Source organism: Leuresthes tenuis, unplaced genomic scaffold, assembly GCF_036924035.1.
Source record: "Leuresthes tenuis unplaced genomic scaffold, fLeuTen1.0.hap1 SCAF_19, whole genome shotgun sequence".
Lineage (NCBI taxonomy): Eukaryota > Metazoa > Chordata > Actinopteri > Atheriniformes > Atherinopsidae > Leuresthes > Leuresthes tenuis.
Window position 1 is genome coordinate 4,759,254 of NW_027325373.1, and position 26,390 is coordinate 4,785,643.

Below are 26,390 nucleotides of genomic sequence, written 5' to 3' on the forward strand. Positions count from 1 at the left end.
TTTAAAGGTTATCCTTCCATTGTACTGTTTTTTTAAATTTCAATCCGAACAAAGTCTTACCACAAACTAGCAGGAAAAGATGTTAGAGCCAAGCTGCTAGATTAGTGGTGGTTGGTCGCATTTTAAACATTTATCCTTTTGTTTTGCCTATTTTCTCATGGCCATTACAGTTTTCCTGTTAATGCGGCACTTTCAGCCTGTCCTTTGATCTGAGATAAACTTCAGCTTTTGTCCCTGACTGATTTCAGTCGTATTGACCCAAAGAGTCCATACAAATCCTCACAACAACAAAAAATGGTTCACTGTGTAGGATGTAGGCTGCACAGATTGGGACAGTTCTTACACAACTCAGTTTCTTTATTTTCAATAAACTAAATCTACAACATTTTACAGAAATGAAAAATGCTAAATATAAGCAGATTAACTTTTCTGTTACATATAGTCCAGAATTTCTGTTTCCATCTCATTTTCACTTCCCTCAGATGGCTGAAATTCATCTTCCTCCTCATCATCCTCATCATCATCATCATCAGAGTCTACATCATTTCTTACAGGGGATTTTGAACTCAAGCTCTTGCGTCGTCTTTTTTCGGGAACTTCGGGCATTGCTAAAGGAGAGAGAGAAAAAAAGCAACTTGTTTACATAAAAGAAAGGGTGTCTCCTCCAATTCTCCAGGTTTTCTGTCTACATACTCAGCTGAAGTGTGATGAAAAAGCTGAGGTAGAGTTACTTGGCTTAAAGCTACTGAACAGAAAGGAATTATGGGTACATGTAACACCAATCCTGGACACATATTCAAGTCCCTTAAAGTCCACTGTTACACAAAGAGGTTGTGTAATAGACCAGCTCACGTATGATTACACGATATGATAAGTGAGCCTGAATGAGCGCATTTAACATTTTAAAAGTTGTTTTCCATACCTGGTTTTTGTGCCCGTATGACCTTCTTAATCATGGCAGAGATGATGTCCCTCAGCTTGTCTGTGGTGCCGAGAACACACCAGCCGTCGCGCTCATCGCATGTCTGCTCTTTGCCGCTGTTCTGCTCGATCACCTCTTTGATGCTGAGGCACGCAGTGAAAAAACTTTTAGATAATACAACTTTTAGGAGATTTATGGCAACTGGAGACATTACAGGCATCATTTTACTGTACCTGTCTACATCCAAATCACAAAGCTGGTAGAACATTTGTCTGTGAGGAGGCAGCATGCCGTCTCTGAAGATGTAGGATGATTCCTGAGGAGGGGAAATAGCTGTCAGGAGCTGCTTTTCATAGTCAAACTGATGACCAACACCATAAACTTCAAATCTGTGACTGGATCAGAGCGGATGAGATAACCCTTTTATCTTTCAGGATTAAAAACTTGATGCTTATGGGGAGGTAAAGTTCAAACTAAATAAATAGACAAGATAAAATCACAAAATGGTCACTCATGCCACCATTTATACTAATTTGATCCACTCTTCTATAAGACTACTCTTGGTGAAAAGAAGAAGGATGCACTTGAAACCAATGAGCATGTCACTCAACACGGCTTTCTCTTCACAAACCTTCAGCTGGTATGTGACTGCAAGTGAATCTCGACTGGTGCTCGGCCCTTCTTGAGTTGGAATATCCATCACACTAGCAGGCTGGGGACCTGAAAGAAAGAAAACAACCACCATGTTGTTCGTGTACCTTGGCAGAGCAGCTGGACTGGGCCTTCAGTTAATGGTTCCCAGTCTGTCTCACCTGATCTGGTGTAACAAAATGATTTTTCAAGGCTCCTACGCAGAGCCTGGAAACTAGCTCTTTGTTCAACACAGTGCCAGTTTACTGAGCAGCTCTTTAACCTGTACCAGCTTTAGTTGCATTAGTTTCAGGGTCCTGCTGTTCTGAAAGTGGGCTCACAAAGCATTTTCACATGAAATTAGGAAAAGAGTCAGTCTGAACAAAACCAGATTTTTAACATGCATGTAAACATGTTAGCCTGATCGAAATTGTAAAGAATCTAGTAAAGACATTGGTCCAGTGTAATGACCCAGGCAAACAGGCTTGACTCAACTGTGCATGCAACCATACAACTGTCATGACATGACATGACATTTTCCTTGTGGAAAATACCTGCATAAGCTCATATGAATACACAGTTTTATCTAAACAGTACCTGCTTTGTTGAGCGTGATTGGCAGACTGTAATTAAGGGCGCTCCTCTTGGCTTTCACTGGTAGATTGGATAGTGAATAGCCTAAAAGAAAGTGGGGGGGGGAACAGATAAAACTAAAAAAATGAGTCTTGTATGAAAGTGATGATGCTTGATGTAGACACATTTTTCAGAAAAAGTTTTTACCGTGTTTGGTGCTGCAGCGGATCCTGAAATCCAGCATCTGGTATTTCTTGGAATCTGGGCTCTTTCGTGGGTCGTAGCCCAGCCTCACCCACAGGCTTCTCCAAGGACCCGTTACCTACAAAAGGTATATCTGATGCTCAAGTTCTGTTTGGTAAACTTAATTATTTAAGTGAACAACAGAGGATCTTTGCATCTCCAGAGAGGGTGACTGAACAAACTGAGGCAACGACACATCGAGAAAGAACAGCAACTGCTGCTCAGGCCGTGCTGTTTAAAGTTAGATCATTAATGTCATTGTGATCTCACTGTTTGAAACATCTGAGCACCATTAAAGACCTGGCAGCTGTTTTTTTTATAGAAAACACCATTTTGGGAACATATGACTGAAGGCTTGGAGACACTGAGATTTTTAAAAATCCAGAATGAGTGATAGACCTCTGAATGGACCATAGGCAGCAGTGAGGCCAGCTTTTTCACCAGTCAGAGGATGTGCTGAGACCAAAGAAAAACATCGGCTCTGTGGAAATCACTTCCCATGCATAAGTGGCAAAATGTCAAAGCTTAAGATCTGCTGTAATAATCAACGACCACTCAAATGAGTCATTACCAATTTGAACTGAATGACTGAATGAGTTATGACCTTGACTAACAGCCGAATTTCAAACGAAGCACTGAAATTATGAGATAAACTTTGCACATTGGTGGTGGCCCCTAGAGTTTAAGTGCAATGGGTTAAGTGTGTACTCTTAAGTGGGGATGCACTGGGTCAGCCCTGATACCAGTGTTAAAAATAATAATAATGATGATATGGCTAATGGCTGATACCGAGCGTTTTTGTCAATTACTTTCCCCTTAATGCCAGGGAAACCTTACAAGTGCCTTATAAGTAAAATACGTGTGTACAAATTAAGACATAAGTGTGCATTTCCCTTCTTTTCAGCAATTTATAAAGCTGTGGGTGTGTGTACTCACTTTTATAAATCTCAGACTGTGAAACTACATGCATGTGCATGAACCTGATTTCTACTGCCATCTTTACCCATGAACGGCTGGACGACCTCCCCTATTTATTCGCTTGCATATAAAAAAAACAAAATATCGTTTGTGAAGCAACTAAATAGACATCAATGAAAGCAACAGCAAAGAAGAAGCTTAATTTTACCAAACGTAAGATGGGAGACGCTTTGTGAAGTAGAGAAAATTAAATCTGTTTTGTGTGGTTTTTTTGGTGGTTGCGTCATCTCTTTAAGTTCAGAGAAAATTACGATGGCTGAGGTAAAAAAAGGAAAGGCCGAATTATTACAAACAAGAGGCGTAAAAGCATGTCAAGACTCTGGGAGGAGGATCATCAACCCCTGCTTTAACACATACGGGCCGAGCATACAGCCTTGGTTGAATATAATCAGGAGCATGGTATGTTGGTAGTTTACTCAAACAGCCTTTCAAAGCCTAAAGCGACGAATGAGCCAATTTTGTGCCAAAAAATCAAAACAATCTCATCCACTTCACCATGATGCAAAACTATGATGCACAGCTGCCACAACAACAATTAGACAGAGTATATTTGAAAAAATCTGATAAAAAGAAAAATATAGGTAATCATCTTAATGAAATTGTCTGTTTCATGTTAAATTTCATTGCCTTTTTATTTTAGCATTTCCATGAGGATTACATTCTCACATTCTTCATCTATAAAAGTACCAGTTTGTGTATGTATATGAAGTCATTTTGTGTGTATGATTCTTTTTCACTTCGAGTGGAAGCACAAATTATTTTGGAGGGGAAAATCAGAGAAGAAAAACAGCACCAAGAATGAAAGGAAACGGGGCTCTTGGAGTGTTGTTGCTGGTGCAGTTAATTATGCAACGTTACAGGCATCACATACAGTGACAAATAAACTGATTTCAGTTCAGTTTGGTCATTTCTGCTCATTTGTGCAAAGCAGCACGTCACAAACTAATCATTAACATTCATCTTTAACCCTAACCTGTGACCTCCCAGCTCACCATGTAATAGGCATATACAGCCAGCAGCAGCTTCAGTTTTTCAGGGTGGATGTTGACGTTGGCCTTGACAGCGTTTCGTGACCAGATGGGCCGGGTCTCAAACATCTAGGCACAAAAAGGTTGAGTGAGATAAGATACTTAGAGTAAAACATATCTTATGTAATACTGTATAAAGATTGTGTAACATCATTTTCCGTTTTTCCAGTAGTAAAGATAACTGATCATTACGATCCTGGCAATCAGAGGGTGTGTTGTGCTTAAAACAGGCAGACTGCAGCTGCACAAATACCTTTTTCAACTGCTCTTCAGCTTGCCTGTCATTCTCCTTCTGACAGTATCGACTCCAGTTAACCTTGGCTGCCTCGAGGCAATCAGTGGGCACCGTGGGGTCATTAAAACTGACAAATATGGCGTTGTGGGGACGACGAGCACGATTCAAACCAATGAAGTTCTTGCTGATGGGCATCTGGCTACAAACAGAAACAAGGAGAAATATAAATTTAATATTGAATAAAGAGACCTTTTCTTTTCAATATTATTGTTTAGGGTAGTAATAGCAAAAGCTGTAAGGTTGACCTACAGAGTTGCTGTCTTTGGCTGGATGTCAGGCCGGTAGAAATAATCAACAGGACTGTCGAGGCGTGAGAATATGGCTGGGGGGAGGAAGTAAGGCACGGGCTGCTCAAAGAACTCCTGATTCTCAGTTTTGCGGAGGATGATTTTGTCGTACAGTGACGTGACTTTTCCACCCTCTGACTGCACAGCGAGGTACTGAAAGTCTACCAGCCCTGCAAAGGACATTTTCAGAAAACACATCGTCAGAGAAACCATTTCTTTTCCATATCAGTCTATTCACGAGTCCAATTCAAAAAAGAGTTTCTTTAAAATGAAAATAAGAACAGAAAGAAACAATTTGCTAAGCTCTGTTCTGTGGTCAGTAGGGGTGCAACGGTACAGGTAACCCACGGTCCTCCTTTTTTGGGCCACGGTTTCGGTTCAGTTTCAATGAACAAAATACACATTTACCTGCACAAAACGTGAGAATGCTGGTCAGGCACGGTTAGCTCACAGTCGGGTCGCACACATACTGCAGGGGAATGCAAGTACTTAATGAAGGAACTTTTATGACTTTAAAAATACTCCCACATACAGGCTGCTAAAAAGGACCCGACTTACCTCGGAGGCATCCGTCCCAATACTGACGTCTATCAGGTGCAGCTGATGACGTAACCACGCCAGCATTAAGGAGGAGACGCCAAGAGCCAACCTACCACACACAATGCTGTAACTTCCAATATCACAATAATAAAGGCAAGCGGAATAATAACTATTTAAACCGTAAACTGGATAAACCGAAAACCCGCGGTTCATAAGGGTGTATTGTCCCATGCAGGGCGGACCGAACGGTTCAATATTTTACCGAGTACCGTTGCATCCTCAGTGGTCAGACTAATCAAAATTTGAAATTCTTTTTGGAAATCATAGACCTCAAGACTAAAGAGGAGAAGGACCAAATGGCTCGTTATCAGCACTCAAAAGTCTGCATCTCCGATGGTATGGGGTTGCATTAGTACCTATGAAACCGGTTATTTTCACATCTGGAAAGGCCCCATCAATGCTGGAAGGCATCTTCAGAGTTTAGAGGAACATACAATATGCTCCCATCCAGCTTGTGTTTTTTCCAGGGACGGCCTTGCATATTTCAGCAGGGCAATGCTAACCCATGTGTGTATAGGATAGCTGCATGACGACTAATTTAATAGTGAATGTGTCGTGTTTTTTTTTCTTAAAGTTCGTTTTTCTCTCAAAACTGCTGCGGCACCTTCCACTGCTGCGTCTGCCTTTCTGTCCTTGGCACACATGCGCAGTAGTGGTAACCGGGGTCAGCCGTGATGTCACAGGAAGTTAAACCAGACGGGCTCTGGTATCATGGCTGCCCCGCAACGGAGCTCAAAAGTGTGGGAGCATTTTAAGAAAACTAAAGACAAATGTGTGCAATGCAATATCTGCAAGGCAGAACTTGCCTTCCACAGCAGCACAACGACGATACACGAGCACCTGAAAAGGAAGCATGTTGTTGTGGCCGATTGTGAAGAGGGACCGTCATCTTGGTAAGCTAACTGGAAGGTTAGCTGCTAAAATTAGCGTAAACAGAGAGTTAACTTGCTACTCAGTGCTAAAAAGTACGTTCATCTTCAATGGACGGCTTTGTTACAAAGCTAGCTACATGCACACCTCAGCAAGCAAATGTCCTGACTGAGTCCATACTGAACATGTTGGTGTTATATTTGAGTCAGTGAGAGCAAACATTTTTGTGAATAATTCCTTAGTTTCAGATGCCTACCTCATTCAATTTAAATGAAGCTATGTTTGATGACAGAGACAAATGAAGGAAAGAAAAACACAAAAACCTTAAGTATTTCTTTTTGTGTGTTTGCTACACAGTTAAATAATTGTTTGTTGCAACAAGCTACATATTTCATCAAAGGGTTAATGATCTATGATATTAATTGTCTTTTTTTTAGTTAGCATCTACCTTAAACAGTCCAAGCTGAAAGCTAATGATGGTTATATAAGAGCAGCTGCATCCTGGTGCGATAAGTTTTACATTCAATAAAAATAATCAGTGATTAGTCGACTATTAAAATAATTGTTTGTGGCAGCCCTAATCACAACAGCATGTCTTTGTAATAGAGAGTCCAGGTGCTGGACTGACCTGCCTGCAGTCCAGACCTTTCACCACATGGATACACTCGGAGCAAACAATGTCTTGATATATTTTCTATATTCTATTCTGAATGAAATATTGGCTTAAAAGATTTGGAAATGACAGCTTCGGTTTTTCTTCACATTTTACGAAGTTTAAAAACCACAACTGTATTTAATTAACATAAGATTAAAATTACGTTAGTGCAGTCCAGATTTAACTCAAGAGGACAGAATGAAAAAAACACAATTGAAGAAAATCTGCATATACATGTTTCTAAGTAGGGACAGAAAAAGACTTTTCAAACCTAGGAATTTGTATGTTGTTCCTATGACTCCAACTATTTCCATGTGGATCTCAGCATCCTTGGGGTCTTTTTTTCGCACCCGTCGTCGCACTCTGAGGAGGAGGTTGCTTGACGGGAGGCGGTTCCCACACGCAGAGTGACAGAAAGGGTCCTGAGGTCGGAACCGCAGCTCGAGGCGTCTGTTGTGGTCAGCAAATGTCTGTGGGATTAATAGAAAATGCAGCCAAATATGAGACGAGTACAGTTTAGTCACAACAGTGAGAAAATGATGACACCAAGACTCTAAGAAAACTATTCAAACTGTCATTAAATGAGCTTGCTGGTAATTCTATCAAACCAATTGGTGTGTGCTTTTTAATAGTGTTAGTTATAATAGTGAAGTTATACAAAAAATATTGTGACATATATGACTATAAAAAATGAAAATCATAATAAATCAATGTAAATTCAATATAAATACGAGTCTGTTATTTGGTCTATAGGTTTAAGTTTAACATGAAGCTTCTCTTTTGCACAGTCAACTCTATATGCCAGTGCTTGACAAATGTTTCCCACTGCAAACCACTGCCAGTTGGTTTATATCAGCGACTAATGAATGATGGCTCTGCAGGATCGAAGATCAGTGTCCCATTTAGGCTTGAGTTCTTGTCCTTGCTCCAGATTCTTTGCATTATAGAGGGAGCAAAAAGCAAACTCATTCAGTTATTTTCTTGAATAAGATAATCAAAACCTTTCCCACGCATTTGCTGACAAACTGGAGAGTCTCAGTCCATCTTTGCTATACGTTTGGATACTGCTTTTGTACCATCAATCATCCGTCCAATTCCGTTAACATCGCTTGTTTAGATTCACACTTTTAACCTTATTAGTAAACCATCAAACAGTAAAAAAGTTGAGTAAACAAAACATGACATCTTCTTTTTTCATTTCACCATTTGCATTTTCCATGATATCCCAACTTATTCTAATCTGAGGTTGTAGCAGCTGAATATGTTCACTCCGACTCAGCTTGCCAGTTTATGCCAATGGGGATTCTGCAGAGTATGCTCTATTTGTTGCAAAAAAATATATATTATCAGATGTTTCAAGAATATTCGTGGAAAACGGCGGTGTACGTTTTCTTATAAAATGCAAAGTTCCGTCTTTTATTCTGAAAAAACGGAGTTAGCAAATTACAAAGTTTGTCTCAGTTTGTATTCATAAACAACCTTATCTAATATCAGTGGTACCTACTGCAAGCTAAGCTAAAATAACAACAATAATAAAACATTTTCAAAAAATCTTCACGTTATCTGTTGCGTCATCACGTAACTGACACGCCATTGAGACCATAAAAGCTCCAGCAGCTTACTTTGGTCACCGTTTGTTCGCCACCCAGAGTCTCCAGCATCTTGTCCACGCTGCTGATAACCGCCGGATACTCCACACACACCAGTTTCTTGTCCCGCAGCTTCACCGTGGACGAGCTTCCCCGCGCAGCATCTTCACTCTGAGAGGAGAGACTCAGCTCTTTCAAAGTAAAATCCAGATTCACCTCGCTGGGTTCTGTCACACCCATTCCTTCAAGCTCCATCATTAAAAAGGCGGTATCAAATCCCACATTTAAAGTTTAGGAGACGTACAAGTTCACTGTCAACACAGTCGGAAATCCCGCGGAGTGTCAGCGGTGGGAATGCGTCCAAACGCAAAATGACTCCGGCCGTAAACGTCCGTGTGCACATAAGGTTCCGGTAGTATTTCTTGAATTTGAAAAATGTCTTTCGGTACCAAACGTAACATGGATTTATCGTTTTTTATGAAGCCAGAAATATAGCTTGGATAAAACTTTATAACAAATCTTATATCTTTTCATACATGTTTCTTGATTTCTTGATTTGTTCTTATTTTGATAGCATTTATGCGACAACTAAAAAGAAAAAATACACATCTTTATCTGATGTCCCTAATTTTACGAAGCTAAACCCATATATGTTATCTTTTTATTCGCATTTAATTTTTCACATGAGGCTGTCGCCGTAGTAAAGTAACTAATAAAATATTTACTTTTGCGGTGCAGCTTTTGGCCACATGATGGCAGTGTATAACCAAACAACATCAAAGTTACACGACACAAGTCTTCTTGAATGATATGACGATGAGCTTATGCCTAATTCATATTGAACATCTTGCGATTCAGCCGCTGGTAAAAGTATTTTCCTATAATCCTAGAAATCCCACCCTGGAACAGTCAACAGATTGTCATACCCTCAGGAAAGAAAGCCAACTGTGCAATTGTCTGTGTTTACAGAGCTATTTGATATGCTGTTGTATAACTGTCTGATGTGACACTGTTTGCTTTCGTTCAAGTTTGTCTTCTTTTCCCAGGCCTTCATGGGGGTACAAGCCTTAACATCACTCTCAGGAGGTTTTCTCTGTATGACTCATCACAGCCTCTGCTGACACACAGTAGGGGGGTGTGATTCAGCAGCTCATCATTTAACCATCTTTTCATCGCTCTATTTTTCCAAAGAAGTAAACCATTTGCAAAGTGTGTGGAACTTTTGTTCAAAAGTGCTTTATGTTACTATGTAAAGGCACAAACAGCTGCAGAAAAGGAGTACTGCTTCAAAGCAGTTGTGGCAGATAGAAAATTGACTGCAGGTCATTTAATGATATACGGTTTTGCTGCTGACTGTCGGAAGTGCTGGATGTTGGATAAGTGATGAATCTGTTTGTTACACTGAGTAGTTATATTACAAAGACAGTTCTGGGGCATGTTAAACAGGTCTTCTCATTTGATTCAATGCATCTCTTTGACTTATGACATTGCATCTTATTAGAGCAGCAGAGCCTGTAAGAAATAGCATTATTGATGTCTTAATATTTGTAATACATAGCCATTATTAGTTGCTGTTAGTAGCACCTAAGCTTTTCCATCTGTGACAAATAAGTTCAAATGTGAGATGAGTAAAGGGACTGGAACTTGCAGCAAAGTCCCAATTAATGTAATTTTGTGGGCGGGATATACAGAAGGTGACAAAACAAAGACACTAAACCATGACTGACAATCTGTTTTGTGCTGTGGTGAAGATTTTGTTGATCTTTCTGTCCTTTCTCTTTTGCTCTGGGGGCCCACTTCCATTGGGCATTCCTTCAGCTTTTGCTGCTATCTCAGCTGAGGGCCTGTCCACTCCTCCCTGTCTCGCTGCTGGCCTGTTCCAGCCGTTACAGTGTGGGGAGACCCTGATAAGGTTATCAGGCCACCGCCCGGCTCACTCTGGAAGAACCTGCTGCCCAAAGATTTCAAGGCCCCCTCCTCTTCCAGTCATTTTTTTTACTTTTAACTCGTCATATCCCCTTTTCTGACAACCCCTCTTGGCAGCTGTCTGTTTATCAGTTGGAAAGGAAATCTGTATGTATGGTCATATTTGTATGTGTGACGTGGACTTTGAGGCACAACTACAAACCCGTTTGATTGACCCGTTTGACCCGAAACTCGTTTTTTTGAGGCCTCCCTCACTGCATTCATGCAGCCTAGCGTGTTCAGCTACTGGCTTTGATATTTCTTACACCTAAAACTACACAAACGACGACATTTTAATGACTTGGAGATCTAAAAGTGCTTAAAATACCTAGAGCACAGTTTTGCCTTGAAACCCCTAAAAGTGCCTCTGTGACAGGTTGAATAGAGAATATAAAGGTACATCACGTCATGTTACATGCTGGGACAGAGGCACCATCTTGTAAGGATAGCTCACTGGTTATCTTTGCCTACTGCCATTGTTACCTGGTTGGTTTTTGTTTTGTTTGGCTAAAAGTCTTCAGAAAGGAAAGAAGGAGAGAAGAATTTCAGAAGAAATTGAATTGTGTAAATGCAATGTAACTGCAAGTTCTGCTAATCAATAGGCCAGAATTGTGTCGAAAATTTGAATGAAATTATCAAATTAAATAAAAAATTGAATTGCCCGTCCAAATACAGTCAGATGGATTCTAACAAGTCACGTGTGATTGAATATAGAAACTAATCAGATCGTGTTTTTCAGTCTGAAGAGAACAGTTTAGCATTTTGGTTATAAAGTGTAGATTTTAGAGATTGATCCTACAATCTGAGTGTAAAAACATGATCCTGAAGGATCCTGAAGACTCCTGGGTCTGTGCACACAAAAGATCGCCTCAGAGCAAGGGGAAATACAATATGGCATCTGAACAAACCGACGTGTGGTGTTTGCTTTGTATTCTCTGTGCTCGAATGTCTTCTATACAAACTTAACTGAGAGCGCATGCACGAGGAGGTCAGATACACAGCTGTCAGTCTCAGTCATGAGATTGTAAAAAATATCTTTAATTAATGTAGTTATAAATTCTTTCTTATTCAATAATGAAAAACCTCAAGTATAAAACTCTGTTTCACGACAAGGCTACTTTACAACTGACCACATTTAACAGAAATGACACGTACTACAAAAATTAGACACAAATGACGGCTAACTTAGTCTAGCACAGTGGCTGGCACTGATTACAATGTTATTGCCGATTTATATAGTCATTATCAAATATACTGAAAAATGACCAGCTCCTGACACTATTCTCAGCAACAAACAGTTAGGCATCAACAAGTGAGTAATGGCCAGATGCATGTGTTTCTGGGAACTCTAGTGTTTCGGTTATATTATCTGTTTTTTTAAAGAGCTAAAGGCTTATGAAGCTGGATCAGAATTTTGCATTTTAAAACACTTAGACTCTGCTGCATTTGGGATTTGTTGGACCCCCATTGTCCATCCTTTTTCAGGCCTTTTTCAGGTCATTGCTCTGCTCTTAGCAAAGGGATGTAATCCCACTGGCGTATTGAGCCCATCCGTTTGTTTTGATGACTGGTACAGTAAACTACCTTGTCATCCCTGTTTATGTGCGTGTCTCTGCCAAAACACCAGGATGAGCACTGCTTTTTGCCCCCTTAATACGCACACCTCGGTAATGACGTTGCACAGAGGCCTGTCACTATATTCATATGCAATGAGCAGGTAAACCAACCCTAATAATTTTCAGCAGCATTAAAAGGAGAAACTACCCAGTAACTTAAAGCACAGAAAGTGTGAACCTGGAAAAAGTCAGCTTGGCTACATTCACATTTGAGTCAAGCTATGGTTACAGCTCAACTGTCCTATTTAACTGGACCACTGTTCTTGTCCAAGTATAATTGCACAAGGGCGGTATAAAAGTATTGACAAAAGTTCTGAAAAAAAGACATATTCGGCTGATTTTAACTTTTTGTGATTGTGATTCTCAGTTGATGCTGCAGATATAAAATCAGGACTTAATTAGAGCAGAGTGACAGTGAGTGACAAATAGTTTTATTGGGCAGACTTTCTACCACAATTTCTGACTTTTTTCAGCCATTTGACCAAAGAAAGAGAAAAGTATGTGAATGAGAGCTGTTTTATTAAAAATTCAGCTGTAAAAGTATTCACTTTGTCTTAATGATTTTAGAAAAAGATGCAAAATTCTCGAGCTTTGGAGCAAGTACAGAACGCCATGATCTATCTAAGTCCAGTTAAGTATGTAGGTGCAGGAGTGAGTCAGTCCCAAACTGAATTAGCTGGATGTTTTTGTTAAGTTTGAGAAGTTGTGTATATGCATTTTAAAAGTCTGGTGTTAGTTGGACTAACACGATATCATTTTTTTTAAGTGCCATGTAAAAGTGCATGATGCGCTTTTCTCAGCCAGCTGCAAATGTTAGCATGCTAACATACTTACAATCAGTACGTTTCAAGGCATAGTTCACTTGACTAAGCCATTTGACTGGACTATTGTCCTCATTCGAGTATAAAAGCGCAGGTTTATTTATCAAAGTGCTTCACTCCCACTTCATAGAATGCCGTATGACCTCTTTCAGCTTTTTTATTTCTATTGGGCTTTTTCCTGTAGACCTATTCCATCAGAGACCTAAATAACTGACAGTTTACTAGATGGCAATGGTCCCATGTCAAGCGATAAATTGGACAGCTTTACAGTATTAAGCATAGCATGCTTTAATATGTATAACTATTTACAGCGACTCTTTCTGTTACTTCTGGGTCAAAGCCCGGGGTGGGAACTGTGGAGCGTGCAAAGAGCAGCTTTTCAGCACATTTCTAGGGTGTGTTGGCTAATTGATATGATTTCAGTAAGACAAACAAGTTTACAAGCATTTTGAAATAATTTGAGGTTTATTTTCCTTTTTCCTTGTAAAAAAAAGCTAGTATTGAAATCCCTTATTACCATACTAATGTTATGCTATGTATGGATTTTCCACAAATGTAGCATGCTATATGCAAAACAGGGTGAAAAAAATCTGTAGTGCAGACAAAAATACCTTTATGTCATTCATGTTTTTTGTTTTAACAGAGGAATATATGCACAGGAATATATGGTCTTCAACTCACATTCTAAATTCAAAAAAGCAAGGATGACTGGGATGTTGCAAGGAGCTACACCCTCCAACTGCCTCTCCTGCCTCCATACAAAGATTTTCAGGCTCATTATAGGAAACACTTGAGAAGGAAGTTTGCTTCGATGTGGAACTATGAGTCATACCGGTACTTCCCTTTTGCATCTTGAAGGAGCAGAGTTTTATGTTATGTTTTGTATTTAAGAGTGGACAAATAGCCTATATGGTCTTCTCAATTTGAACACTTGCCATTGGTGATGCATAGCCACGTATCTGATATACCTGATCCAGGACCACACGTTGAAGTGACAAGAATCAGATTTAAAAATTGTGATTGATTATTGGATGTCCACACAGCCCAGAAAAATATAGATAAAAATCACATCAATTGATAAAATCAGATTTAAGTCACTTTAGCCTGACAATGTGAATATTACCACAAATCTAAAAGGAAAACATCACATTAGAAAAACTTATGTATATACTGGAGTGTCATGTAATTTAATGGAACACGTTGCCTCTTTCGTGTGAAACTAGGGCCACGGGAGAAGTTGGTGCTGTTTGTTTTTGTTGGGTTTTTTTCACTCTTGTATGATATTTTGCGGGCGTGGCCATTTGCACACATCACTCAGCCGTCACTGCCGCACTTATCTTTAGGAAAGCAGCACACTGAGCTGCTGGCAATCAAATTGTATCACACCCCCATGCTGTGTGTCAGCAGAGGCTGTGATCGTGCTGCGTCTTCCTGTGACCAGTCATACAGAGGAAATCTGCAGACAGTTACTTTTTCTGGCTGGATTATTCTGTCTGACAGTGATGGATGGTTGGCATGTCACTCAGCACAAAGACAGAAGAATTTTATAGGTTTCTTTTGCTTGTCATATAATATTTCTGGACCTATCTGTTAATTGGTAAAGGGTTTTTGAATGCATATATACATATATGTATATTTAAATGTGTTTTAACACTTATGTTAGTAATGGGCTTTAATGTGATTTAATTTCCCGTCATTTTAATTTCCTCAGTTTCTCAGTTTTATGTACAGTTGTAATGATTTTCTTCTTTTTTTTTTTTTGTTTTGTTACCCTGTACGCTGTAAACCTGATCTAAACACGGTTGAACGTGATAGCACTTGGCCCTGGTTTTATCAAAACCATTTGTTAAATGAGAGGACAGTTTAACTGGTTAAGAAACATAAATGACCAATAATTTTTGATTGAGTTTGAAAAAAAAGTAAAGTTTTTGGGGTTTTTAAAGCATAAAGCATAAAGCATGTGTTTTGCACTTAACAGAGCCAGTTAGATATAGAACTTGTGACAAAAAGGTGTGCTTGGCGATTGGTATCTTACAACAGTAAACAGTGTTTCAGATTCCCATGACACACCTTTGATCTCACTGGGAGCGAGAACTGCACTTGTTGGGAATCTCCCATTCTGACTAACATGAATGCAGCATTCATGCCTCAGGCATGTTCACAGATCCTTACATCCTGCAGTGGTTCCAAAGTACCGGCCACGGCTCATTTGCATGAATTTGCAAAACAAATCCAGCTCTATGCTCTATCTCTTTCCCTAGTGTCTGTTTCTGTTAGATGGCGATAGATAGACGTGTTAGATACACAGATGCATTTTGCTTGAGGTGTGCTACCTCTGACACAACAGGACAGTTGTTCTCGTCTTGATTTTCATTTTTTGTTTGTTTAGTTGTTTGCTGGATGGAGCAGATTTGGTCTATCCTTTTTGGTTGTCAGTGCTAAGACACTGTTTGGTATTTTTCAGGTTACTGTTTGATCTAAAGCCACTGGTTAAATAGAAACTTCTTGTCAGTTGCAGACACGTGTAACACTGCAAACTCTTGTAAATACACTCCACATACTTTTCCCTGTTGTTGCCTTCATTCACATGTGCAGGAATTTGTCGTACCTTCACATGCAGTTTCCGAAAAACTTGATTTTGTTACAGTATTTTAGACTGTTTTCTTATAAAGTCAAATAAATTTAGGATATCACATGCCTAAAGCAACATATAACCACATAAGCATCTCTCAAATATTTAACAAAACCACATGCAATCCACTTCAAGAGGCTATTTCCACCCATTTTAATCCTGCACAGCTGTGAAGGATTGCTTCAGGTGCATTCACACCTCTGCACTTCCTTCAGTTTCTCCCGTTTTTCCCCAGGCAACCCCTGGCGGGGACGTCCCTCCTCTTTCAGGACTCATGTCCTGTTTGTTTAGTCCCACCCAGGATGATCCTGTGCCTCTTGTTCAGTTGATGCCTGTGCAGGATTTTGATTTGCTCTGTGTCCTGACACCAGGGTGCTGCAGCAGCAAGTCTAACTGTTGTGGAGGATCACACCTGACACAATTGCCTGTTTGCCAACAAATTTTGCATAGAGACCTCAGATTTGTTTGTCTGACAGTAAGCCCTCATGTCTCCCCTCTTGCCTTCGTAGACTTTGATTTCCTCTGGTTCTTGAATTTATGTCATCTTTTAAATTGTAGATAATGCGCATACAACCGATCAGCCATAACAGCAAAATGACTGACAGGTAAAGTAAGTTGCGCTTGTTATTTTGATCCAGGGCAATGTTCTTCTTTGAAAACCTGCATCCTGGGACTCCTGTGGCTTTCACTTTGACTCCTACGTAAACATATATGCACACCAATCAACCCGTACAGCCAGACAGTATGGCAACACCCCTCCCCTAATGAGCAGCTTTCCAGCACTGAGCCTTGCAAAAACAGCTTAGGAAAGGCTAAAAAGCATGTTCAAGAGCCTGAAGTGTTCCCCTGGCCTCTAAACTCTCCAGATACCAGTCTGATGGGATCTGTGGGAAGCAAGCCTAATACACGTAGACCCTCCCCACAACCCACAGGGACCAAAGGATCCTTTGCTAAGGTCCTGGTACAAGACACTCCAGGACACCTTCAGATATTCTTTGACTGGTCAGAGCTCTTTTGGCAGGATGAGGAGAGCACACTCTGTGTTAGGCAGGTGGTCATAATGTTATGGCTAATCGGTGTATGTGCACATTATATTTGGCTTGGATTCATATAGTAAGTAAACTGCAACAGCTACAATTGCTGCTGGACACTAAAACGGTTCAACAATTCCATTAAATATTCTGGTGAACAGCTTGTTTAAGAAGGCTGTCTTTACCAGTCTAACTTTGTTAACTTTGTTTGGATAAAAGGAGACATATTGGTAGTTAGTCTTTATTTCTCTCATCCCAGGGCTGTTACCTAATTGTGTTATCTATGACTATTGTTGCAGATAGTGATGATCAGAGGATTTTGTCCTTCAAGATAATTAAGTTATTCACAGTTTTCTAGTCCTGGTTTGCATGACTTTCATGGGCCTATAAAGTCTGCGTAATTCAAATATAATGGTTTAATTTCCCTTTAAATCCCACTTCAAATCCATTCGGTTTAGGAATCACTTTCTTGACGATTTTCCGAAATGCAACTAATGAAAATGTGAACAAATAATGCGTCTTCTCGCTTGGGCTGCTAGTCACAAAGCGTATAAAGGTGACAGTTGTCTGTTATGCGTGGACGAAACACTGGTTCCTCCCAGTTGTGTGCCTTTTTTATGCTTGAATGATTCAGAGGTCAGTCTTAAGTGTAAACAAAAAAAACAATCTTCTAAAATGGTCAGGTACAAGGACTGGACTCAGAGTAAGTGAAAAAAACAGCCAATGTCCAAAGAAAAACTTTGAGAAACGTTCAGAGAGCCTGGAGAACTATTGCTCAAGACCACTTTGAAAGATTACAAGAAACAAAAAACGTTTAAAGAGATGAGGATGGATTAAGGCCTCGCCACAGGTCTGAAGATCTGCTGCTGCTTTCATCAATTCTGACTATGCTTGGTTCTACTTGTCAGATTTTAAAGGCACAAGTGATGATGTGATTTGCCCTGAGCAGCTTGATGTACTAACAGGTTTGGTGTTTGAGGAAGGTGGTGAGTCGCTGTTTGTTTGTTTTAACTAAATCCAACAGGCTGGAAGGGTGTGGTGACTGTTAACTAAGTAATCAATCCCTTCGACACACGAACTAATATTAATCCCTGTATCCCATTAAACTCAGTGCACTGCAAAGGCCAGGCAGCTCGATGTGTTCAAGGGTGTGTAGCCAAAACTCAACATGTTCAAGATGCCCATTTGTGTGCGATTCTGATTTTCTTTTTCTGAGATTATGGAGCTGCTTTTGCCTCTGCAGTAACAGTTGCAGAGTACTGCTCAGAATGACACACTGTACCTCCCCGCTGAGCTTCCTTCTGCTTTCTAGTCTGCTCTCTTGACTCGATTTGCATGGTGTTCTAGGTGTGTTGTTTGAATGGAATAATGTTTTTTTAACACAGCAGATCTGCTCACGCGGCAGATTTCCACCTGAGGCTGTATTCTTGGGCTATCTCTACATCCTGCTCTCAAAGGACAGTGACTCAAAATTAAAAAAAAAAAAGAAACACACACATTTACTTCTGAGTGACTGTGAACTCTATGATGTATGATGTTCCAGCATTTATTAATTGATCCTCATCAACTTACATCACTAAAGCACATCTTAAATATACATAACTACTTGTGAGGTTTTCATTCTCTTCGATGAATCAAAAAAACATCAGTACAGCAACCCTTCATCCATGCATCTTTTAAAAAATGTATTCCAATATATTACATTGTAATCAGCTACTTGTTTTTTTACAATATTTTTAACTCCCTAAACTCCCTGAATGACAACTGTCCCATATCCGTAAAGAGCCTAAAAAATGCAACAGGTGTTTAGATTACATTAAAGTCAGCTTGTTGTTTTAATAGATAGTCTAATATGTACAAACCACCGCGCTCTTTTTTTCTGCTTCACTTCATGCCATGCTGGCTCTCGTGGTGCCTGCGGAGATCCACCTTTCGCTGGAAGCCCTTTGAGCAAATGTCGCACCCAAACGGCTTGAAGCCTGTGTGCTTCCTGCTGTGGGTGATCAGGTTGGAGCTTTGGCTGAACGCTTTGCCACACACTTGGCATTTGTGGGGCTTTTCACCTGCAAAATAAATAGATTAAAAAAAAAAAGAAAAACATCCCATGCAACCAAATCTTGTTCCGATTTCATGTGATTTGTTTGGAGGAGTTTCTGTTTTTTGTAATGGCTAAATCAAGTTTGCCACCTTTAAAACAAAGCGCCACGTGTCTCTGCTGCAAAGATAAACTTTGTGTTAGCATCCTACACCGAAGAATTGGACCATTGTTCAGATTTGTCCACCATATGTTGGCAACAAATGCCAACTTCATAGACTTCCTTTTACAGAGCGCTGCACGAGGCAGGAAAACCAGATATGGAAATTTACGGGATATTTGCCTAAGCTTCTGTTTCTGATTTATCAGCAGTTATATTACTCCTGGAAACAATTCCTGCATGCTGCGCCTGGAAAGTAGGCGATAACAGCAGAAGGAGCCATGAGCAGCTTCAGTTTTGTAAGTGAAACGTTCATTTGATTACCGGTGTGAATGTACGTGTGCTTCTTCATGTCAGACTTCTGGTGGAACCTCTTCCCGCAGAACTGGCAGGGGTAAGGTCGCGTGTCGGAGTGGATGAGCAGGTGCGTGGAGAGAGTCGAAGAGCGCTTGAAGGTTTTCCCACACATCTTGCAAGCAAAACTTTTTTCCTGAGTGAGGACAAAAGCCAAAAAAAAAAAAGAAATAAATAAACAAAAGGTTTGATAATAAGGTCATTCCAGGCAATGTAGTTACTGTTTGGGAGCCTTTGAGTTGGTCTGTTTTTAATAGAATCTTATGTGATCATTGCTCTCTTTTTCATTGTCCTATTTTCAGGTGTTTGTGGAGAAGAGGTTGGATGTTCAGATAACTCAACAATCAAAGAGGTTTGAAATTACTGGAAGTCCTTCATGTAGAGATAATACGTGCTTTACATCTAAGTGGCTGACATACCTGAGAGTGGACATTCATGTGCTGCTCCAAACTGACCGCGTGACCAAAGGTTTTTCTGCAGATGCTGCAGCCGAAAGGTCTCATTCCGCTGTGCGACCTCCTGACGTGAACCTCCAGTCCGTGAGGCGTTGAGAACACCTGAAACACAGTCAGCCCGTCAATGGAAGCGGCTAACAAAACTAAACAAGTATGGAAAACGTTTTTGCACTGAAGTGCAAATACTGTACTTGGTATTTTTGCTTGTAATCTGTTCAAGTGGTCTTGAGCAATCAAAGTTTTTCTTTGCACATTGGTTGCTTATTTTTCTTTACGAATTTACCAAATGATTTTCAGGGGAATCTTTTTTTTTGAGCCACTTGACACTGACCTATGCATTATTCAAGCATAATTAGGGCACCTAACTCAAGGTCAAGGAATGACAGTGTTGTGTCTACGCATACCGTCACAGACAACAGAATCCATTTTGAATTGTACCTTTACACTCTTTGTTACCAACTTCAGAGACACATTATTTGTCCTTAAAAATTGCGAGGAGACTGGACAAGTGGAGGACAAAAGAAGAAGTGTCAGGCCTAAACGAGCTACAGCAGTGGCAACAGGCCTTATGGATCATCTTAAGAGAGAACAAAACAAAAGGCAGCCAACATACAAAGTCCTTCAAGAAGCCTGGAGAACTATTCCTGAAGACTACTTAAAGCAATGACAAGAAAGCTTCTCTAAGGGGGTTCAGGCCGTGTTGAAGAATAAAAGTGGCCATACCAAATATTGACTCTCAATCTCATTAGTATTGTACAAACCCTTTTTTTGCATTTTATACTGCATTTTCATTTATGTTTGCACGTGTAATATAGTGCTGCACCCCCAGAGAAAATGAGGGGTGGCTGAATCCTTCTGCACAGTGCGCTAGGTTTTTAAAAGGAGGCTGCATCACACACTTTGAAAACAGACTTGGGGCCTACCTTATCACAGGTGATACAGTGGTAGGTGCTGGAGGTGGGGGAGTAGCGTGTGCTGCAGTCCAAAGGCTGCTGCGGCTGTGGGCTGCGGCCGATGTGGGAGCCATACAGACTGCTGGCGTGCTGCAGCACTGTGGGGTTGAAACTCAACTGACGAAGCCCATAGGAGGAAGACACCGGCTCCCAGGCATATGATGGCTTATAGTAAGGTGGAAACTCAGCCATGTGAGGTTCTGGATGGGTACACACACACACACACACAGAAAAAGGTGTGTTATACAAGAGGTTACAACGTTTTTCATGTAAAGCTGGCTTGTTTGAACAGCTCACCAGTTATGTAGTATGGCTGTGTGGGTGCTACAGGAGATGTGGTTGTCTCTGGGTGAACAGGTAAGGGACAATGAAGCTCTGCTTCCTGTTTCAACGAGCAGGGTTCAACAAGGGAGCATGGCTCCTCTGACTGAGGCCTGTCTGTCCGAACCTCTGCTGGGACGTCTCCAAATTCACAAAAAGAAAAAAGTGTGATTCAAAAAAGCAAAACTCAGCAGGGCCTCTACACCGTTTCACTAAAATATACACCGGAGAAGCATTTTTGTACCCCAGAAAACAATCGAGCAGCTTCAAAAAGCCGTCACATATTCAGAGAAATTAAAACCTTACCTCCACAGATGGAGGCCGTCGGCTCTTCTTCATAAGATCGGTGAACATTATAGGACGCGCACCTTTTGTTTTTTACCAAAAATGACCGAGGCATGTTAACCCTACGCGAGAATAAAAAGAAGAAGAAAAAAAGACCAAGAAGTCAAAAACAGAACCAGGCTTGCAACAAATTTCCCAGTATTTACAGAATATCATTAAAACACTGGAACAAACTCCGACTTTACGTGTTCAATCATACGCAAAAGTTCGGTCATTTAACCATTTAAGCATCTTAATCTAAGATAAAAAAAATATAATATGCATTTAATTTAAATGTCATGGTTAAACATCCCTGAAGATAAAAAAGAAAAAAAAGAAAACGGGTAATTATTTCGTTTTCTATCAACAGTCTCCGCGTTGACATGAAGTTGTTAAAACTTTTAACTGCGGGCCGCAGCTCACTCACCGTTAACTGATCCGCTCCGCGTCCAGAAATCAAAAACGCCTTGTTAGAACAAAAACCAAACGAGAAAAAAACCAAAAACTTATTTCCTTCTTCTCTGGGAGGCAGTCGGTTCAGAAATAATTATAAAAAATCCTTTCCTAAAAGTTAGAAAAGCAAAGCAGCCTGAAAGCATCGCACTTGTCGCTCTGTCCTTTTCTCCCCTCCCTGATTTTCAATCAGATAATTTTGCAGGGGAATCTGACTGTGGTTTCAGCCAATGAAAGAGCCGAGCTGCAGGTGGAAATTTGCTTAGAAAAACACGCGGCCCGTGGAACAGTTATACAAAACACCAGGTAGGCTATTTTATGGGCTGTGGACACGCCGTGTTAAAACACGAAAAGTGAGTGAGTCTTCTGTCAGCGGGCATCAATCTTAAGAAATAAGCTGTGTTTTTTTGTTGTTTTTTATTTATTTATTGCTAAGTTTAAGTTGATTCCGTAAACGAATAAAAATGGTGAAGAATTTTAAACGAAGGGTCTCCATCTCTCGGCATCTGATTTGCGAGATCCACCTGAAGGAATGCTGGATGGCTGAGCTGTGTGCGGCCAGAAAAAGATCGTGCGGCTTGAAACTGTTGCACCTCCAAAGATACACACGCCAAACCAGTCCGGGACATCAACCGTGACTGCTTTCATCCACGCAATGTTCACTGATCAAACTCCTTGGGGCCACGGAGTTCACGGTGGTCTTCATATGGGGCAGTTCAGCGGTTTAATTGGATCAAGGGTTTGTTTCTCGACGGCCACAGTAATAACTATAATGATAACATGAGTGATAATAATAATCATCATCATCATGGTGAGATGATGAGTCCGGAACGCTCGTTTGAGAAGGTTTGATTGAGGGATGAAGTGCAAGCGCGCCATCTTGTGGAGAATGCGCAAATCTTCATTGTTTTGTATCAAACTGAGAGTGAGGGACACTTTTATCTTCACGTTCATAAATGATTCGCAAGTAACGTGTTGCTAGTTAGTTAAATACGGCTTTCAGTGACTATTCATAATAAACCAGATATTTCTATGTAAACCCTGATTAAATGTGAATGTTATATAGCATGTGTTCACAGATTGTCACTTGTTTTCCTCCATAATCTCGACCTTTAAAGACTTTAAAGTGTTGTTGTTCAGCTTGAGCTGTAGATGTAAGTGAGCCATGAGCAGCTTTTATAGCAGCGGTCTGCACTTGAGCAGGCTTCAAACCACAGATTCTATCACTGTCACTGCCCAGAGATGGCTCTATGAGTACAGACCACCAAGCCCCACGTCCTCGGCACTGATAATCTGAAAAGCTCAAATTGAACCCCGAAGAAGCTGCAAAGCTCCAGTGTCTGTCCATACCACCCATCCAGGTTTGCTATGCGTTGCTGATGCTGGAGTATGGCCAGTAAAACTGGTCGTATCTACGTTTTCTGGTTCCTTTTTTTCTCTCTCTCTCCCTCTTGTACTTGTTTGTTTCACAGTTGATAATATTTCTGCTCTTACATGTGTGTTTATCAGCTACAAACAAAAAAAATCAGTTTCATATCTCCCTTTCCTGTATTTCCCGTCTGTCTTTCTTTTTGTGTTTGCGCTCGTGTGTCAGAGTTTTTGGGAGTGGCACACCAAACAAAAACGTCCCTCCCTTGAGTGAGCGGCTGTAGCTCAGGAGGAAGAGCAGTCGCCCACCAATCGGAAGGTCGGTGGCTTCCCCAGGATACATGTCGAAGCGTCCTTGGGCAAGACACTGTACCCCACGTTGCTCCCCCAGTGTATCAGTGTATGAATGTGTGCGAATGCTTAGAAAGCACGTAGTTATGTGTATCTTAAGACGTGCTGTATGAATGGCATGTAGTGAAGCGCTTTGAGTGGTCAGCTAGACTAGTACAAGTACAAGTCCATTTACCATTTACCATTTGAGTGCACCTTCAGGAAACCCTCAAATTCATGGCTGCACATTACGAAGACAACAGCATAAACAACAGGGCTCGCTGGCCAAAACATCTGAGAAGACTGTGTGACTGCTGACAAGCTCTCACAGGAGCTGATCAGGAGCTGATGGTCATTTGCATCTATTTAAATGCTGGCACTATGGTTAAAAAAGAAAGGTTTTTAGTTCTTTGTGGTTATAAAACACTTCGCAAATGTTGGACAGACATAAACTACAGATCAGAGTATTGAGTATCTCACAACCAGATCTGTAAACAAAGCATGAAGGTGAGTTTGGATAATGTGATTCCACCACGTTCTGTGGCTTACTTTGTGTTTTTCAAAGGGAAACATCAAAAAACCTTTTTTGCCCCATTTCCAGAAATTGTGTGCCATGCATTAATCGTTTATGTCTATGCACCAGGATGAGTACCCCACGTAGCCATTAGATGTTTGTCCAACTTACAGAGCCCGGACAGTGTGTGAACATCAGATTTACTTTCAGTACACACACAACACAACATTCATTTTACACATTGCATAGTTCCTTGACATAATTTTGCTAAAACAGTAAGACTACATCCATCTCAAAATGGGATTATACCAACAACAATGTTGATGAGTTCAGACCACACTCATGCTCACATTAGGCTTACATTTCCATTTCCACTACACACCTGTAATATCTTTTGAGTGTATCTTGCCTGGTTTGGGACCCTATTTTTGTTGCAAATGTCTGCCTGCAGATGGACAAATGCAGCCACATTTCTCAAAACCACTTTTGTAGCAGATCTTGGTAGTTTGGCTTCAGACCAAGCGGGGAGATTCAAATCATCAACATTTACCCTAAACACCAAATATTAAAACAGAGCTTTGGTGCAGCTGTAGCTCAGGTGGAAGAGCAGTCGTATGTCAGTAGGAAAGTTGATGGTTTAATTTCCAGCTTTGACAGACCACAAGTCGAAGTGTCCTCGGGCAAGACACTGAAACTCCACATAACAGAATTTCATCTTTTCAGCAGTTTTGCGTCTTGTTTATCTTATTTGGGGGCTGTGATGTGCCAAATGCTTTAGGTTGGTTAAAGGTCTGGACTGCAGGCAGGTGTGTCCTGCATCCAGATTCCTGTACTACAAAGTCATGCTGTTCTAATAGATGCAGCATGTGGTGCAGCATTGTCATGCTGAAAAATGCAGAAATATTTCCAAAAATTAAAAATTTGCTTCATCTGACCACAGAACAATTTCCCCCTTTGCCTCAGTCCATTTTAGATTAGCTTTGGTCCAGAGTGTTTCTGATTCATGTTCACATATGGCTTCTTCTTTGCGTGATGGAAGTTTATCCTGCATTTGTGGATGGCACAGTGAACTGTGTCATTGGCCACATTGCTTGCACACAGACATGTCAATTTCTTACCTGTCGGTTTGTTGAAAATTGTAGATAATGGAAGTCACAGCTGACTACCTGAGATTAACCTGGACACCTTCAGCATAGCTGAATGTTTGTTCATTTATCAGAGGCCTATACACTCAGTTTCTTGCTCAGTTTCCATACAATCACATGCTAGCATACAATAAGCTACTAAATGCCTCAGCAGCTCCGCTGGCCACTCTAGAAAAAATAACAAACTTTCATGTTGCCATGTCTGATAAAATTGGTGAATGAATGAATGCTGGCAGGGACGTGAATGTGAGTGTGTAGTGTAATTTTACCAGATTTAGTGACTTCAGACCACTTTTTTACAGCAACTTCAATATTGCCCTGAGAGTGAAATGAGCAGCACATTGTCACAATAGATGCCAGTACAGGTCACTGATTGGTCTGAGTTTATTTCTAGATGTATTTTGTCAATAGATGGATCGCTTTGAGCCTAGCAAGATTGGTTCTCTTGCTTCTTGCAAAGTATGCGGGGAGAGAAAAAGGAACTCACTTTCAATTTGAGTGATCATCATAGTTTAGGGGCACAGCCACTGCCATAAAGATGCAAAATAGGTAGGACATAATGCAAAAAGTACTCTGTAGAACCCATCGGTCAAGAATGGCGGATTAGGCTCCGAGCTATCCAAAGGGATGGCCTTTTTTTTTTGTTTATATCAGTACCACATGTCTTTAGACACATCTGCAATGCCCAAAGTCAATGAGGAAAAGATTATGAAACATCAACTGTTAGCAGCATTTACATTGGCTTGCTGTGAATCCGAAGAAGGATTTTGTTCACATGTGGTCTGGATATTTACGTTCTCACATGCAGCCCATACAGATCATGTGTGGAAATTTTCACACACACACACAGAACAACACTGAAAAAGATACATTAGCTGTAGCTAACCAATATCTGCTGAAGTCTGAGCCTTCTTTAATTTGTGCAATGCCTTCACACTAGAGAAATTAACAAAGTAGCAGTAGTTATTTTAATGTTGTTTATGGTAATTCAAAGTTAAGTTGGCATTTTATTCTGGCATCAACAAACATACAGCCATAAAGCATTAATTTACCAACTGTGCTGCCCGCAGGCAGGTCCCCCTAATATTCAGTCAGAATGATATTATTGTTACATAATTTGACTTGGACATGTGTAACTTGCCTCATACTATTAGCTGATAAATTCCAATTCTTTCAATAAAAAAAATAACTTTATGTGTGACTAATTTGATTTACAATATCTTCGCCTTACTCCATCATTTGC

General features: G+C 40.5%; 2 protein-coding genes across 3 annotated transcripts; both read right to left on the minus strand.

Moving 5' to 3' along the window:
- Positions 1–371: 371 nt before the first annotated feature.
- Positions 372–9,024, minus strand: gtf3c5 (general transcription factor IIIC, polypeptide 5). Of its 2 annotated transcripts, none has more exons than XM_072372259.1 (11): positions 8,704–9,024; positions 7,353–7,551; positions 4,919–5,126; positions 4,628–4,808; positions 4,339–4,443; positions 2,333–2,447; positions 2,150–2,230; positions 1,554–1,642; positions 1,156–1,238; positions 923–1,065; positions 372–608 (listed from the first exon to the last, which is right to left on the minus strand). In XM_072372259.1, exons 1-11 carry the CDS (start codon positions 8,926–8,928, stop codon positions 433–435), a joined length of 1,605 nt encoding a protein of 534 aa, XP_072228360.1. In that variant the 5' UTR covers positions 8,929–9,024; the 3' UTR covers positions 372–432. The 2 variants fall into 2 exon arrangements, with proteins under 2 accessions (XP_072228360.1, XP_072228361.1); XM_072372260.1 differs by having other exon boundaries at positions 2,333–2,442; positions 4,334–4,443.
- A 9,249-nt stretch (positions 9,025–18,273) lies between these two features.
- gfi1b (growth factor independent 1B transcription repressor) lies at positions 18,274–22,154 on the minus strand. Its single transcript, XM_072372310.1, has 7 exons — positions 21,765–22,154; positions 21,320–21,420; positions 20,990–21,154; positions 20,663–20,892; positions 19,704–19,841; positions 19,255–19,420; positions 18,274–18,798 (listed from the first exon to the last, which is right to left on the minus strand). Exons 2-7 carry the CDS (start codon positions 21,411–21,413, stop codon positions 18,620–18,622), a joined length of 972 nt encoding a protein of 323 aa, XP_072228411.1. The 5' UTR covers positions 21,414–21,420; positions 21,765–22,154; the 3' UTR covers positions 18,274–18,619.
- Between the last annotated feature and the right edge of the window lie 4,236 nt (positions 22,155–26,390).